The sequence below is a fragment of the Oncorhynchus keta genome, chromosome 12 (assembly GCF_023373465.1).
Source record: "Oncorhynchus keta strain PuntledgeMale-10-30-2019 chromosome 12, Oket_V2, whole genome shotgun sequence".
NCBI classification, from domain to species: domain Eukaryota; kingdom Metazoa; phylum Chordata; class Actinopteri; order Salmoniformes; family Salmonidae; genus Oncorhynchus; species Oncorhynchus keta.
The window spans coordinates 6,625,572-6,642,394 of NC_068432.1; the positions used below are offsets into that span (position 1 = coordinate 6,625,572).

The 16,823-nt window shown below is 43.1% G+C and overlaps 1 protein-coding gene across 7 annotated transcripts in view; it reads right to left on the reverse strand.

Moving 5' to 3' along the window:
- The window catches only part of LOC118390916 (protein Aster-B-like), a 151,661-nt gene that overhangs the window by 54,839 nt on the left and 79,999 nt on the right, over positions 1–16,823 (reverse strand). Inside the window, exon 1 of one of the 7 annotated variants that reach the window (XM_052457692.1) lies at positions 14,888–15,278. The exons of the other annotated variants lie outside the window; for them this stretch is intronic. Coding sequence (XP_052313652.1) covers positions 14,888–14,910 — 23 coding nt within the window. The 5' untranslated portion in view covers positions 14,911–15,278. Of the gene's footprint in view, positions 1–14,887; positions 15,279–16,823 lie in introns of those variants that run through there. 7 annotated transcript variants of the gene reach the window in all.

Sequence of the window (16,823 nt, forward strand, 5' to 3'; positions counted from 1 at the left end):
AAAAATGTCCTTGTTTTTGTTTGTTGTTTTTGTCCCTTAAAATAACATTAAATTGATCAGAAATACAGTGTAGTCATTGTTAATGACTATCGTAGCTGGAAACGGTAGTGTGTATATATATTTTTCTTATATAATTATTTAAGATATTTTACATGCGATAAGGCCAAAGAAAGGGCCCGAGATAATACAGACAACTGTGATAATCTGAATGACCCAAAAGGGCTACTAGATGTGATAGATTACATAAAATCCTTGAAAGATACCAAAATTCTGGTAGTTTACTGGTAACCTTAAACAGTTTCCAGTAATATACCCTCCCTTTGCAACCCTACTCCTGTGTCATGTTCATTAGGGCACACAATAGAAAACATTTCAAAATGTTTCGTAACAGAAAACAAAAACAATCTATTCTTATTGGACAAGACCACTTTCTTCCAGTTGGTTCCTTATGATCACGACCTTGGTGGGGCTAATGGTGCTGCCTGCTGAGAGAAAACAAGCAGTTGGATTCTAAGTCTGTGTTCCCTGGGGACCAACGAGATCCCAAGACATTACAAATATCTATATTTTCCAGTTTGTGCTGTTATCGGTGAATATACTTTACATTTCCTCCGAACATTTCCTTATCTAAGCTCATTAAATCCACCCTAAACGAGCTAATTGAATTACATGTGTGATCAAGTATCATTTCAAAGGTCCTCAACAATAAATGAGGTATAGACCTCCAGATAATTTGGTTTTCATTTCATCACATTTACAAATCAAGTTCTTTTAACTTTTGTGTCAATCAAAAACATAAGGTCAAACATTATGAAAGCCCATAGAAACATCCCTTCAAATTAGTGGATTTGGCTATTTCAGCCACACCTGTTGCTGACAGGTGTATAAAATCGAGCACACAGTCATGCAATCTCCATAGACAAACATTGGCAGTAGAATGGACTTACTGAAGAACTCAGTGACTTTCAATGTGGCACTGTCATAGAATGCCACCTTCCCAACAAGTCAGTTTGCAAAATTTCTGCCCTGCTAGAGCTGACCCGGTCAACTGTAAGTGCTGTTATTGTGAAGTGGAAATATCTAGGAGCAACAACGACTCAACCCTGAAGTGGCAATCAACGTCAGCACAATAACTGTTTGTTGGGAGACCAGGAGAGGAAGCCACTGTAGACTGCTGAGATATGCTCCTGGACAAAGCAGATTTCTCATAATAGTATCATCCTGTGGTGTCATGGAACCTAGTGTTTGTTGAACTCAACTCATTTCAGCAGGTCAAGTTCAATAGGCACTAAATGGAAGAAAATGGTCTGAAATAGGAAGGGACTATGGTCCAACAAGAAAAAAAGTTTTGCTACAGTGTGCCCTAATGAACCCGACCCAAGTGAAGTAGGCCTGTGTTTGTGAATGACATTGTAAAAAACTGTACTAGTCTAGGATTAATTGCATCTCTGCATCTGAGGATTGTCTTTGTGGGCCGTCCATCTAACTGAATCCTGTCAGCAACCGTGTGTGTGTGTGTCCTGAAGCACTCTCTTTCTTTCTCTCGCTAACACGTTTAACTCTGGTTGTGTCTACACTTGACATTTACATGTGACTTCTGCTAACAGAATATGAAGATCACATTGAAAAGATGGGTCTAGATGCACAAAAGTCGCTTTGTGGTCTGATTGTGTTCAGATCTGTCTGACCACTTCAGGAGGTGGCCAGGGATGCACTGTGTGGGGATCTCTCCTCAGTATGGACGCAATCACGCTCCCGGAAGTGCATATAGTGGGCGACGTCATCGGTACTCCCCCCACAAGTCTCCAGAAAATGTGAGTTTTGGGATCGAGAGGCACCTTTTTATTAATGTTGGTGAAAATACACTATATATACAAAAGTATGAGGACTCCCCTTCAAATTAATGGATTCTACTATTTCAGCCACAACCGATGGTGACAGGTGTATAAAATTGAGCACACTGCCATGCAATCTCCATAGACAAACACTGGCAGTAGAATAGCCTTACTAAAGAGCCCAGTGACTTTCAACGTGGCACCGTCAAGTCAGTTTGTCAAATTTATGCCCTGCTAGAGCTGCCCCAGTCAACTGTAAGTGCTGTTATTGTGAAGTGGAAACATCTCGGAGCAACAACGGCTCAGCCGTGAAGTGGTAGGCCACACAAGCTCACAGAACGGGACTGCCAAATGCTGAAGCACATAGCGCTTGCAACACTCACTACCAAGTTCCAAACGGCCTCTGGGAGCAACGTCAGCACAAGAACTGTTCGTCGGGAGCTTCATGAAATGGGTTTCCATGGCCGAGCATCCTCACATAAGCCTAAAATCACCATGCACAATGCCAAGTGTCGGCTAGAATTGTGTAAAGCTTGCCGCCATTGGACTCTGGAACAGTGGAAACGCGTTCTCTGGAGTGATGAATCACGCTTCACCATCTGGCAGTCCAACAGACGAATCTCGGTTCGGCAGATGCCAGGAAAACGTTACCTGCCCCAATGCTTAGTGCCAACTCTAAAGTTTGGTGGAAGAGGAATGATGGTCTGGGGCTGTTTATCATGGTTCAGGCTAGACCCTTCGTTCCAGTTAAGGGACATCTTAATGCTACAGCACACAGTGACATGCATACAACGATTCTGTGCTTCCAACTTTGTGGCAACAGTTTGGTGAAGGCCCTTAACTGTTTCAGCATGACATTGCCCCCGTGCACAAAGTGAGGTCCATACAGAAATGGTTTGTTGAGATCAGTGTGGAAGAACTTGACTGGCCTGCACAGAGCCCTGACCTCAACCCCATCAACCACATTTGGGATGAATTGGAACGCTGACTGTGAGCCAGGCCTAATCGCCCAACATCAGTGCCCAACCTCACTAATGCTCGTGGCTGAATGGACACAAGTGTCACGCTCTGATCTGTTTCACCTGTCTTTGTGATTGTCTCCACCCACCTCCAGGTGTCACCCGTTTTCCCCATTAGTACCTGGGTATTTATTCCGGTGTTCCCTGTTTGTCTGTTGCCAGTTAGTCTTGTCTTGTCAACCAGCATGTTTTTCAGTGCGCCTGCTTTTTCTATTCTCTCTTTTGCTAGTCTTCCCGGTTTTGTCCCTTGCCTGCCTTGACTCTGAACCCAGCTGCCTGACCATAATGCCTGCCACTCTTACCTCCTGGACTCTGACCTTGTTATGATATTTTGCCTGTCCACGACCATTCTCTTGCCTGCCACTTGGATTATAATAAATACCAGACTCGAACCATGTACATCTGGGTCTCGCCCTGTGCCCTCATAGCAACTCCCTAAAGCAATGTTCCAATATCTAGTGGAAAGGAAAAGGGGGGACCAACTCCATATCGATGCCCATGATTTTGGAATGAGATGTTCGATGAACAGATGTCCACATAAATTTGGTCACGTAGTGTTTGTTCTATTAAATTCTGTGTTATAGTCTAAAAACTGAAACATGGCACACTACAGTATGCTATGCTTTATTCACAGTGCATAGCTTCAACTTTGACATTAACAACCTTTCTCTGTGCCTTATTGAAATAGTTTTCTGTGGAGTAACACAGAATATGGATCCCCAAGGGACTATTCTGCTGATTGCACATAGCGCCATGTAGCCTGAGCCAAAAACAACCAATCAGACTGCAGCGCACAGCACACTGAGACAAATCATAGAATCAGAGAGCCCCTTAATGCTGAGTGAGACAAAATTTAGCCAATCTCAGGCCGTATCGGAATATATCATGTAGAGATGGGAGGTCATTTTTCAAGGCTCTGTACTATAGCTGCCATAATATAGTGAACTGTGTGATGACTGGGGGGGGCAATCATTTTCTCTGTGGCATTTGGGCTCCTCTGCCATTTTGGAAAATACTTGGCCAGTATCTCTTTAATGAAGCTAGTTCAAAGATAGAGTTTCTGCATTCTCATGACGGACGGACGGACGGACGGACGGACGGACAGACGGACAGACGGACAGACGGACAGACGGACAGACGGACAGACAGTGCAGACAGTGCAGACAGTGCAGACAGTGCAGACAGACAGACAGTGCAGACAGTCAGACAGACAGACAGACAGAGACAGACAGACAGACAGACAGTGCAGACAGTGCAGACAGACAGTGCAGACAGACAGACAGACAGACAGACAGACAGACAGACAGACAGTGCAGACAGACAGACAGACAGTGCAGACAGACAGACAGACAGACAGACAGACAGACAGACAGACAGACAGTGCAGACAGACAGACAGACAGACAGACAGACAGACAGACAGACAGACAGACAGTGCAGACAGTGCAGACAGTGCAGACAGACAGGCAGACAGACAGACAGACAGTGCAGACAGTGCAGACAGACAGACAGTGCGGACAGACAGTGCGGACAGACAGTGCGGACAGACACACATTGGATGCACACTATGCTCTGGATGCAAAACTACTGGTAATTTATCCGAATAACTGGAATCTATGCTAATTTTGGTAATTTACACTTGAATTAGAGCTGGGCGATATATCAAATCAATTTGATTCATTCTAATTTATTGCAAGAATCAAGGTTTTGTTATTTTCCTTTTTATGAGCATTTATGTCCTCTTGTTCTCAAGTTATAATTTTGGTCTCGGCTCCCTCGCTCCTCTGTGCTGTGTGCACTTTACCATTTGCACCAGCGATCTGTATATAATGACGAGATACACACGTCTCCACCCTAACAATGTCGGGAAGGCAGGCGACAAGCAAATAAGAGGAGAAGTTCACTTTTCTTATGATACATTTTTATGTCTCAACTACTCAAATTGCGCAAAGAGCAGACACTACCTAAATGAGAGTATCAATGAACATTGATTCTGGAAAACGTATGCTCAGTTTGTTGTGCGCAGCATTGAGATACGACGTACCGCTAGCAGCATTTCAGAAAAAGACTAATACTAGCTAGGAAAAGGGAGGTAAAGGCAATAAATAGGCCATAGTGGCAAAATAATTACAATATAGCAATTAAACACTGGAGTGATGGATGTGCATAAGGTGAGTATGCAAGTAGAGATACTGGGGTGCAAAGGAGCAAAATAAATAAAATAAATAACAATATGGGGATGAGGTAGTTGGATGGGATATTTACAGAAGACCTATGTACAGGTGTAATGATCTGTGAGCTGCTCTAACAGCTGGTGCTTAAAGCTAGTGAGGGAGATATGAGTCTCCAGCTTCAGCGATTTTTGCAGTTCGTTCCAGTCGTTGGCAGCAGAGAACTGGAAGGAAAGGCGGCTGAAGGAGGAATTGGCTTTGGGGGTGACCAGTGAAATATACCTGCTGGAGCGCGTGCCAATGGGTGCTGCTATGGTGACCAGTGAGCTGAGATAAGGTGGGGCTTTACCTAGCAAAGACTTATAGATGACCTGGAGCCAGTGAGTTTGGCGACGAATATGAAGCGAGGGCCAGCCACGAAAGCATACAGGTCGCAGGGGTGGGTAGTATATGGGGCTTTGGTGACAAAACGAATGGCACTTTGATAGACTGCATCCAATTTGCTGAGTAGAGTGTTGTAGGCTATTTTGTAAAAGACATCGCCGAAGTCAAGGATCGGTAGGATAGTCAGTTTTACGAGGGTATGTTTGGCAGCATGAGTGAAGGATGCTTTGTTGCGAAATAGGAAGCCGATTCAGTATTTAATTTTGGATTGGAGATGCTTAACGTGAGTCTGGAAGGAGAGTTTACAGTCTAACCAGACACCTAGGTATTTGTAGTTGTCCACATATTCTAGCTTGCGACTCTACATCTTATAGGAACGCGCTCACTGGCCAAACACACGCACTGTCGTGGATGCAAGGTCCGATCCCACTTCTGACACCAACGTAATGAAACAGGCAGGGAGCAGGTCTCGAACCATCCACCTTCTAGCCTGAAGCCCAGCGCGCTATCGACTGTGCCCCAAAAGAATGCTCAAGTGGCAGAGTCGATATCTGCGCTTATAAACCCAGGGTCGTTACAGTATGTGGGCTTGAGAGATTGTTGATAAGACCTGTGTTCATTTTCTATAGCCTAATGCCTTGCTACAAGAAGTTAGTCATTATTAGTGAATATGCATTATGCATGGTTCTAGTTAAATTTGTAACAAAAAAGGGCATTTTCCTAGACAGACTTGAAAGCCAGATCAGTGATTATTGCAAAAAAAAAGCAGGTTAAACTAGTTTGATAAAATAAATGAAATTACTTATGGTTGTGGAAGGCTTATATTTAGCCTACGTATAACTTCATAAACCCTGAATAGATGAGTGATTACAGTGATGTTTGAAGTGCAGTGTATTTTACCTTTAATTGTACAATGAGAAAACATAAAAACATATATCTATTTTTTTTAAAAACATTTTGTGAATATCCCATAAGTTTGAAAAACATCGAGATATGATTTTTAGGACATATTGCCCAGCCCTCACTTGAATAACTCAAAAAATGTATTCATATAAAATATATATATAATATACTAAACACCAATGTTATTCACTAAGTTTATGGGGTAATGTTAGGGTAAACATTAGGGTAATGTTTTAGAGCTTTGTGATTCGATTTTGTGTATTAAAATGATCATATTTTTATATGTTTTACATGTTATGAAAATTCCATAAAATACTCTAATTAATGTCTTAATCGCAATGATGGATTGTATAGCTTTTGGAATAGCTTCTAAAGTTACTGGTAATATACTACACTGCTCGCACGCACGCACGCACGCACGCACGCACACACACACGTAACCGATGTGAAATTGCTAGCTAGTTAGCGGTGTGCGCGTTTCGATCGGTGACGTTACTTGCTCTGAGACCTTGAAGTAGTTGTTTCCCTTGCTCTGCAAGGGCTGCAGCTTTGGTGGAGCGATGGGTAACGATACTTTGATGGTGGCTGTTGTTGATGTGTGCAGAAGGCCCCTGGTTCAAGCCCAGGTAGGGGTGAGGAGAGGGACGGAAGCTATACTGTTACATTGATGCTGTTTATCCAGATCACTGGTTCCTGCGGAAAAGGGGGGGGTGAGTGTAACCGATGTGAAACGGTTAGCGGGGTGCGCACTAACAGCATTTCAATCGGTGACGTCACACGCTCTGTGACCTTGCTTCGAGGGTGGCTGTTGTCGATGTGTGCAGAGGGTCCCTGGTTCGAGCCCAGGTAGGCAGTGGTGTTACATTATCATTTATCACCACAAAGTGAGTTCGTTTTAGGTTTAGGGTTAGGAGCTAAGGTTAGGTTTTGGGGTTAGAGACAATAGGATTTTGAATTGGACTGAATTGTGTGTCCCCACAAGGTTAGTTATACAAGACTATGTGTGTATGTGTGACTACTATGTGAGCAAGCGTAGAGCTCCACGCCTGACCAAGCTGAAAACAAACAGATAATCTACTTTTTTAAATCTCTAATAGGTCAGTATAACAGATACTTTTGGTAAATCTCTAATAGGTCAGTATAACAGATACTTTTGGTAAATCTCTAATAGGTCAGTATAACAGATACTTTTGGTAAATCTCTAATAGGTCAGTATAACAGATACTTTTGGTAAATCTCTAATAGGTCAGTATAACAGATAAGGAAAAGCCTTTTCACACCCTAGTAGCTCGGATGCAGTCATTTATTCACCTCATCGCTATGATAGATAACCATGTCTGTGTTTTCTCTTTGCTGCTATCCAGAAGGTTGATGAAATGAGTGAGACACAAAGTGGACAACATGGCTAAGAGTGAAGTAACATTTCAATCAAGGATTAGTATGGCAATGAAAAAATTGGACAGAATACCTACTAGGCAGGTAGCCTCATGGTTAGGGTGTTGGACTAGTAACTGAAAGGTTTCAAGATCAAATCCCTGAGCTGACAAGGTACACATCTGTCGTTCTGCCCCTGAACAAGGCAGTTAATCCACTGTTCCTAGGCCGTCATTGAAAATAAGAATTTGTTCTTAACTGACTTGCCTTGTTAAATAAAGGTAGAAATTCTATATCTAGATAGAAAAGCAATCTAGATACGGAATATGTCCAATTGGTGGTGGTATCCTCAGTACTTTAGTATAAACAGCAAGGGACAGCCTGGACTTAAAAGCAAGCTCTTTGGAGAACCACTCGAAATTCCTAGTCCAGGATTCTGCTTAACACCGGTTTTAAGACCAATAGAATAATCAAGTTGTTACAATGTAGACAAAAACAGGACTAACAAGATTGTGGAATGTAGGCTTTCTGTCCAATCAATTCTATTAGATGACCACACAGCACAGCCAAATGAACTCTGATTTGTGGACAAACAATACACTATACTAAAGCGGTCATATATAGTAGATGCATAGGCTGTATAGTCTTGTATACTTCTCTCTTATACCATTGCCTTGCTGAATACTTGTTTCTGATTGGCTTGAAGCACTCGCAATGCACTACAATATTCAATGGCTACGAAGTTCATTCTTACATGTTCTACAATATGTTTGAGCTGCTTTTGAAAGCAGAAGTTGAATTGAAATAATTATTGGCATTTTTTTATTCCATTTTCATAATAGCAAGCCAGCAGGACTGATGGTTTGGTTAGATAAGCTAGCAAGTTTGATGTTTGGTTACCAAGGCAACTTATGTAGCTATAGTAAACATGCTAGCTACTTCCATGGTTGTTGAACCCATTTCTAGTGGTAAATGGGTTAAATTATAGCTGTGGTATAAGCGGGATAATCAGTTTGGGGCTCTATGCATTCTCTGGAAAATAAGGTTAGTGGCACTCTGCTAGCGCCTTGTGGCACACCTTCCATGTTGTGCATTATTTTCCACAGAACGCATAGCCCCTTGATAATTATCCTTTACTTATACAACTATTTTCTGTGCATATTCTTTGCACTTTATAACCCCAAACTCAAATGTCAGGACCATTCATTTGTGCTACATTGCTGAGGCAAAGATTGATTGATTGCTTCAATTAATTTGATATAATACAGGAAGGCACAATTTGTAGTCCAATATTTACACATGTATCTGTGTGGGTGTGTGCGTGAGTAAGTGCATGTGTGCTAAGTTGCAGAGAACAGGTGGTCAGTCCAGTTCAAGTATTCAGCAGTCTGATGGGTTGTATATAGAAACTGTTTCTCAACCTGTTGGTATCAGACCTCAATGGTGAATAGCTTGTGGCTGCCGTGTGGGGTCCTTGATGACACAGTGAGAAAATGAAGGAATATGGCACCACAACAAACCTGCCAAAAATTACGGACCAGACAAGGAGGGCATTAATCAGAAAGGCAACAAAGAGACCAAATATAACCCTGTAGGAGTTGCAAAGCTCCACAGCGGAGATTGGAGTATTGGTCCATAGGACCACTTTAAGCCGTACACCCCACAGAGCTGGGCGTTATGGAAGAGTGACCAGAAAAAAATCCATTGCCTAAGAAAAAAAATAAGCAACGACGTTTGGTGTTTGCCAAAAGGCATGTGGGAGACTCTCCAAACGTATGGAAGAAGGTATTCTGGTCAGATGAGACTAAAATTGAGCTTTTTGGCCATCAAGGAAAATGCTATGTCTGGTGCAAACCCAACACCTCTCATCACCCCGAGAACATCATCCCCACAGTGAAGCATGGTGGTGGCAGCATCATGCCGTGGGGATGTTTTTCATTGGCAGGGACTGGGAAACTGGTCAGAATTGAAAGAATGATGGATGGTGCTAAATACAGGGAAATCCTCGAGGGAAACCTGTTTCAGTCTTCAAGAGATTTGAGACTGGGACGGAGGTTCACCTTCCAGCAGGACAATGACACTAAGCATACTGCTAAAGCAACACTCGAGTGGTTTAAGGAGAAAAATTTAAATGTCTTGGAATGGCCTCGTCAAAGCACAGACCTCAATCCAATTGAGAATCTGTGGTATGACTTAAAGATTGCTGTACACCAGCGGAACCCATCCAACTTGAAGGAGCTGGAGCAGTTTTGCCTTGAAGAATGGGCAGAAATCCCAGCGGCTAGATGTGCCAAACTTATAGAGACATACCCCAAGAGACTTGCAGCTGTAATTGCTGCAAAAGGTGGATCTACAAAGTGTTTTCGGGGGGAGGTGAATAGTTATGTACGCTCAAGTTCAGTTTTTTTGTCTTATTTCTTGCTTGTTTCCCATTAAAAAACATTTTGCATCTTCAAAGTGGAAGGCATGTTGTGTAAATCAAATGATACAACCCCGCCCAAAATACATTTTAATTCCAGCTTGTAAGGCAACAAAATAGGAGTGGGGTGAATTTTTTCGCAACAATTTTTTCTCTCTACCATGTCTATGCCTCTCTACCTTGATCTCCCTTGTCCAACTCTGTCTCTCTAGACACTTCTGCTTATTTTTCTCGCTATCTCTCTCTTCCTGCTCCCTGGGCTATATAGTGTCTCGCTATATCTTTCTCTCTCACTCTACCACATCTCTCTCTCACCCTATCTTTCTCTCCCTTCATATTTTCCTCCCCCTCTCCCTCACTGCTCCTTGGGGTAGATGGGAAGGCGTGTCTTTCAGGGCAGCCCTGCGCAGTGGCGGTGACAGGCCCAGGGCCAGTGCTTAATTTGTCAATCGGGAGGTGCAAAAAGTAGACATGAGAGGGTGGTGACCTAGGGAGTTCTGAGGTACCTCAACGCATGAGAAACAAATATCACCTTTATTATAAAGCATTGCATGATATTGTCGCATTTGCCTAGTGGCATAGAGAAGTGTACTTCCAGAAGTTGCACAAATGGGGAACATTTTTAGTAGCCTCGGGTCCGTGAAAAATGTGGCCTTTTATAAAGAAGTTGGCCTTTTATAAACGATTGCAATTCTATGTCATTTTACATTACTGGAGACTTTGGCAGAATCTTTTTTAATACCACACAAATGATCGAAATGACAGGCTACTTTGACACTGACAAACTGAGAATCTGTGCTCAATAAAAACTATCTTGTCTTGAATCCAACAATAGTCTAGGCCTAGGTGTGTGGAAACACATATTGTAGGCTACATTATGAGGAAGAAACTATAGTCCTAAAAATGCATTTCAGTTTCACTGACTCCCAATGATGCGCAGCTCACTCGCTGGTGATAGCCGATGCGCTTGTGCCAAAAGCCTCTCTCTTGTTTAACTTTGTAAAACAATATTTGGAAATTCAGCATTTTGGTAGCCTAAAGCATATTCTTCTCTTTTCAGCAGGAGCCATTTGCTTTCCAACCTGTGTTTTCCCTTGATTGTATTTGAAATATTGCAAAAGGCCTGTTTTGTCTGCATGGAGTTTTTTCACTGACATATTTGCTGTGCATTCCCGACTATATACAGACTATTCCTTGTTATTGGGCTACAATCCACAGCTAGGCTATTAAAAAAAGATTGATAGATCGTCTGTGGCTAAATTATAGGCCTTCTCATGGTAGGCTATTCTAAATGATTTCATTTATTTCTGAACAGAGAGCAGTTATTCTATAACTTTGGCAAATGTATTTAAATTTATCAGGGGTGCTGCAGTTCCTTCAGAACCCTTTGCACGATTCTATAAGGAAATAAATGATGAAGTGCTACACTGGAGAGATGAGTTGCAGGCTCATGTGTATCCGAGCAGAGAGATCATAGAAAGTGAATCTCATTCTAGTTATGTGAGGGATACTGGCGCCCTTCTCACAGCCACAACCATGCGTTTTTATCAAACATAGAGTACAATGTTGTGCAAATCATAAACCTGGGCCAGAGCAACCGGAATCAACTATTAGAATATTAGGTCCGGGCTGAAAATCTACTTTTTCAAACCATGTTTTTGTTTGTGGGGGCAGGAGAATTAACGAAGAGGCAACTTGAATGAACATTGATACATTTTGTTAGAATGCGGTTTTAATCAATCAGTATTCAAGATTAGATACACCCATTGTATAATTCACAATAACAGCACTTACAGTTGACCAGGGCAGCTCTAGCAGGGCAGACATTTGACAAACTGACTTGTTGGAAAGGTAGCATACTATGAACGTGCCACATTGAAAGTTGGAAATCTTCGGTAAGGCCATTCTACTGCCAATGTTTGTCTATGTTGATTGCATGGCGGTGTGCTCAATTTTATACACCTGTCAGCAATGGGTGTGGCTGAAATAGCCAAATCCACTCATTTGAAGGGGTGTCCACATACTTTTGTAGATATACACTGTATATAGATAGAGAGACAGAGACAGAGATATAGTATCTTAAATTAGTATATTTTGTATGTTTTTCTGCTATGCGTAATATGTGCCAGGCTATGTATTGTAAAATGGCACAATCATTATTTTGATTCAGGTATTTTTTGGGGCTTGGGCTCATATATAGGCCCATTCGTATGAATAAGCTCTAATATGTGTTTCGATTGCATTTTCATTGATGTCAGAGTGGTTAGAGGGACAATAGAGCCCTGAGTACCAGGCCATTAGCAACCTGAAAATCATTCGCGAGTTGGGTACTACTAGCACATGTCCAGAGTGCATAAGAGGAGATTCACGGCCACGTAGAATTTTACTGCGGTCATGACTCATGACTGCCGGTGTGGTGGTAATACGGTCACCGCACCTGCCCTACTCTACCCAGTGAGATAATGTTTTTTGAAATGACATCATTATTATATTATTTCAACCACTTTTGCCTGTTGGGAAAGATCCCACCTGGGTTATTAGTTTTCATCATGCAAATCATTACTAAACCAAATGCCAAAACACTCACCCTCTTAAGCCATCAATATTGCATAACCCCACTCCTATAATGCCAAAAGCTTTCTGATCCCAAACCTGTTTACACCCCATCCATCCCTGGCGACGGTCCATATCCACCATCCACCCAAACCACTGAGTCATCCTAATCTGAATCCACTACCGCCGGTCCGAGAAAAAAATAAGCCCTCCCCTACCATCCGACGAATAATTGTTTCGCTAAATCTAAAAAGGGCATACACACGGCTTATATAATAAATAAAGGAATATCGCTAAAATGCCTAACTGTCACAATTTCCCCTCTGGAAACATCTGCAGCAGTGGGGGGAGGAGGAGGGCTTTGGGAAGGGCTCTGTTTGGGTGACTTTTAAAAATGATCAGGTATGCTATGAGCCATAAGCATTATCACCTGTAGCTCCACTGACACAGCATAGTGGCTATCAATAAATAGGCTGAAGCATGGGGTTACATTTGGGATCTTAGCTGGATTCCTTGCATAAACACAGTGAATAAAAGTCGGCCTACCTGTTAGGGTAACTTGGGGAATTCCGCCCCCTGCCTGTACTTCTCACAGAATCCACTTCATGTCACCCCCTCCAAAATGTTTTTAAAAATCCCTGGTTCCCACTACTCTTGTTCAACAACAAATGGCATCTGTCTCCCAAAATTGTATTTTGAGGTAGGGTGGTGTTTAACCCCAAGTTACCCTAGAATTGACCCATTTAGCCCCACTCTCCTCTATACACTCACGGAACGTTAATGTCATGGTTCAGCACTTCTAAAACCTCAGGGTGTAAAATGGTGGAGTTCACGCATATTTAGGAGTTGAGAAATAAATAATAAATAACGTCTGGTTTCCCCACAATTGTAAGAATCGTGTGCATTGACTGCTTATCAGGATACATGTTTCCCTCCCTATGGCACTCGAAACTTCAATGCACCTCGAGAAGAATATTTATCTCGCAATAGAACACACAACAACAAGCCGACTAGGTGAATACATAAACCATTCTACTATGGGGTTGTCAGATTTTTCTATTCATTACTCGTGTTGTTTGCAGAGGAAAAGTCAATGTGTACTGTTTTAGCATCTTTAAAATATGTTTGTTGTTCCATTTTTTTTTTTTTTTACAGTGGCGGCAATGAATTTACAGTGGCGCAGAGCCACAGCTAAATGACTGCAGCAGAAACATTGCCGTGTCGGTCACTGCCAGTAGTAGTGTTGTATTGTTAGCCAGTCAGCGATTTCCAGTTAGCATGCTAGCCGTGGTGGCTGACTGTGGCTAACTGGCTACACTAGAGCTGCAGTCAACGGGTCAGTTGCAGACACCAATAGGGAGGGATAATGTATCGCAAATCGCGGTAGCCGATGCCTGCAAGTATATGCACACACACAAACATGTATGTACACACACACACAAGTACATACACACACATACACACACCAGCACAAGGAAATGCAAACACAGGTATGCATGCACGCACACACACACAAACAAAACACAAACACACACACACACACACTGACACACATGTCAACCTGGGGTATTCAAAACTACTGCACATCCGCAGCTTCTATGGCAGCAAAAAGCAGGGAGGGGAGTGAGACGCGGAGATCTAAAATTAGGTGGAGAAACGTGAATTTGCCCAGTTTGGCTTCGGGACACTGCAGAAGAATGGCTGGGCATGAGTGGGAAAGAAAGATGTCTCAGTACGCCATTCTGTTGCTGCTGCATTCTCCCTCTCTCCCTACTGTAACAATCTGTGGAGGCCTGGCCAGCACTAAAAATATCAGACAGAGAGGATGGAGGGAGACGCACACAGAAACACTGAAAACAGCATTGAGGTGATGAGATGAGTATGGGAGGTTAATTAATCAAGGAGAAGAAAACCAAGGAGAGGAGAACTGAGAAAAAACGTGAAGAGAAAAGAGGAGAGCATGATGATAGGAGAGGTGAACTGAGGAGAGGAATACGATGCTCTCTTCAAGGATGCCATATTATAAAGGGCTCAGGCTGGGAAAAAAGCTCCCTCCCTTGATGGCAGGAACTGACAGATGGTGTGAGAGAGAGAACGAGGGAGGAGGGAAGGATGGAGGAAACAAATAAACAGTGTGTTAGGGCAGGGAAGTACCCAGCTACTCCTCCTCCTCCTCTTCCCCCTATCATCAGTGTCTCCCCATAAAGACCAATATTGCCAGTAGTCTTACCAGGCAAGCTTGAAGCCCTTCATTAGTGCAGAGATAAGCAGCAGCGTTGCTGTCCAATGCCCATAGCGAGGTCTCCCCACTCGGCCAGCCAGTCATTCCTTGGCATGTTGAGTGGCAACAGGGGGGGTAGTCCCGGGGCCCCAGGCCTGTCCGCAATGCCCATGCGAGGGGGAGAGAGAGAGGGGGGGCTCAACTAGCTCAAAATGCTACAATGTTAACGCTAGCCCTAGCACTACTAAAGCTGTCCTCTGTTGCTGCCTGTCTCGTCCGCTTTCAGCCTCATCTGTGTCTGTGGATGTGTGTGTGTAAGTTTGTGTGTGAGTGAAAGTAAGGTGGCGGCAGCTGCTCACATGCACTCTACCATATGCAGCAGACTCACTCTCTCTCTCTCTCTCTCTCAAACTCTGCAGATGAATGCAGAGCTGAGTCCCTCTCCGGGCTGAGGGACCTACTGGGCATGCTCTGTTCCTCTCACATCCGATCCAATCCCCTCTTGCTCTCTACGAGCTTAGCTCCTCCCACCGACAGAACAGAACGGTTTCCCTCTCTCTTACACACACATGCACGCACGCACGCACACCCACCCACACTCACTCACGTCTGTTAGAGTCCGGAATCTCTGAGGATTACGGTCTGTGTGTGTGTGTGTGTGGTGTGTGGCTACAAACTTCAGGCTCAGTCAGTCCTAGCAGCTGGCACTCTAATCTCTTAATGCAGGATAGATGAAGCACACTGTGTGTGTGTGTGTGTGTGTGTGTGTGTGTGTGTGTGTGTGTGTGTGTGTGTGTGTGTGTGTGTGTGTGTGTGTGTGTGTGTGTGTGTGTGTGTGTGTGTGTGTGTGTGTGTGTGTGTGTGTGTGTGTGTGTGTGTGTGTGTCTGAGTGAGTGAGTGTTAGTGAGAATGAGGGAAACCTAATGTTAATTGTACTATATTATATGTGTATGCGGTGCTTGTGTGGCTGAGAATTTCCGAAACTCACATTTTCACTTTGATAGATCACAGTTGTTGTCAGTCAATACTCGTGAGCTTGGGAATATAAGAGGATACTGAGATAATTGTCTTTAAAGTTCTGGACCCGCTTTGGTATAAGTTTTATCCAGTATTATTTTTAACTTAACAACATGAATTGGGGTATTTAGATTACTATATAAGTAGAGAACATTGAACAGAAAAAGGCTATGTCAATAAAAAATGCAGAAAGAACCTTATAGTCCAAAGTTCTCATACTGCTAAATGGCCATGTATGACACTTACTGCATGCAGCCTACTCTATGTATTCTCTGTTAATCCACAATACTAACCCAGGGCTCCAGACTGTGACCATTTAGTCGCATGTTGCGACGCTTTGACTTGGCCGTGTGAGTAAAATCTTTAACTGGTCGCATTGTTTTTTTTTAGACCTTCATTTAACTAGGCAAGCCAGTTAAGAACTCATTTTTATTTACATTAGCGGCCTACCAAAACGCAAAAAGCCTCCTGCGGGGACAAACACACACATCACGACAAGAGAGACAGGAGAACACTACATAACGTTGTACGAGACAGCAGTTTGAGTGTTTTTTGGAGCTCGTTCCAGTTTCTAGCTGTAGCAAACTGAAAAGAGGAGCGACCCAGGGATGTGTGTGCTTTGGGGACCATTAACAGAATGTGACTGGCAGAACAGATATTGTATGTGGACACTAGACTGATACCTATCAAGATTATTTGTGATAACATCAAGGAGAGTAGCCTTTTCTTGGTGTTTGGAGTAATAACTTGTAGGATTGGTAATAATCTGAGAAAGATTGAGGGAATCGCATTGCGTTAGGATTTGGTCAGGTGGTTTAAACATGTCCTAGTTTAGGTCAGCTAGCAGGACAAATGCATACTTAGTGTAAGAGTCCAGGAGAGAGCTTCGGGCAGGTAAGGTACAGGTCGGTGCTGATGGTGGACAATA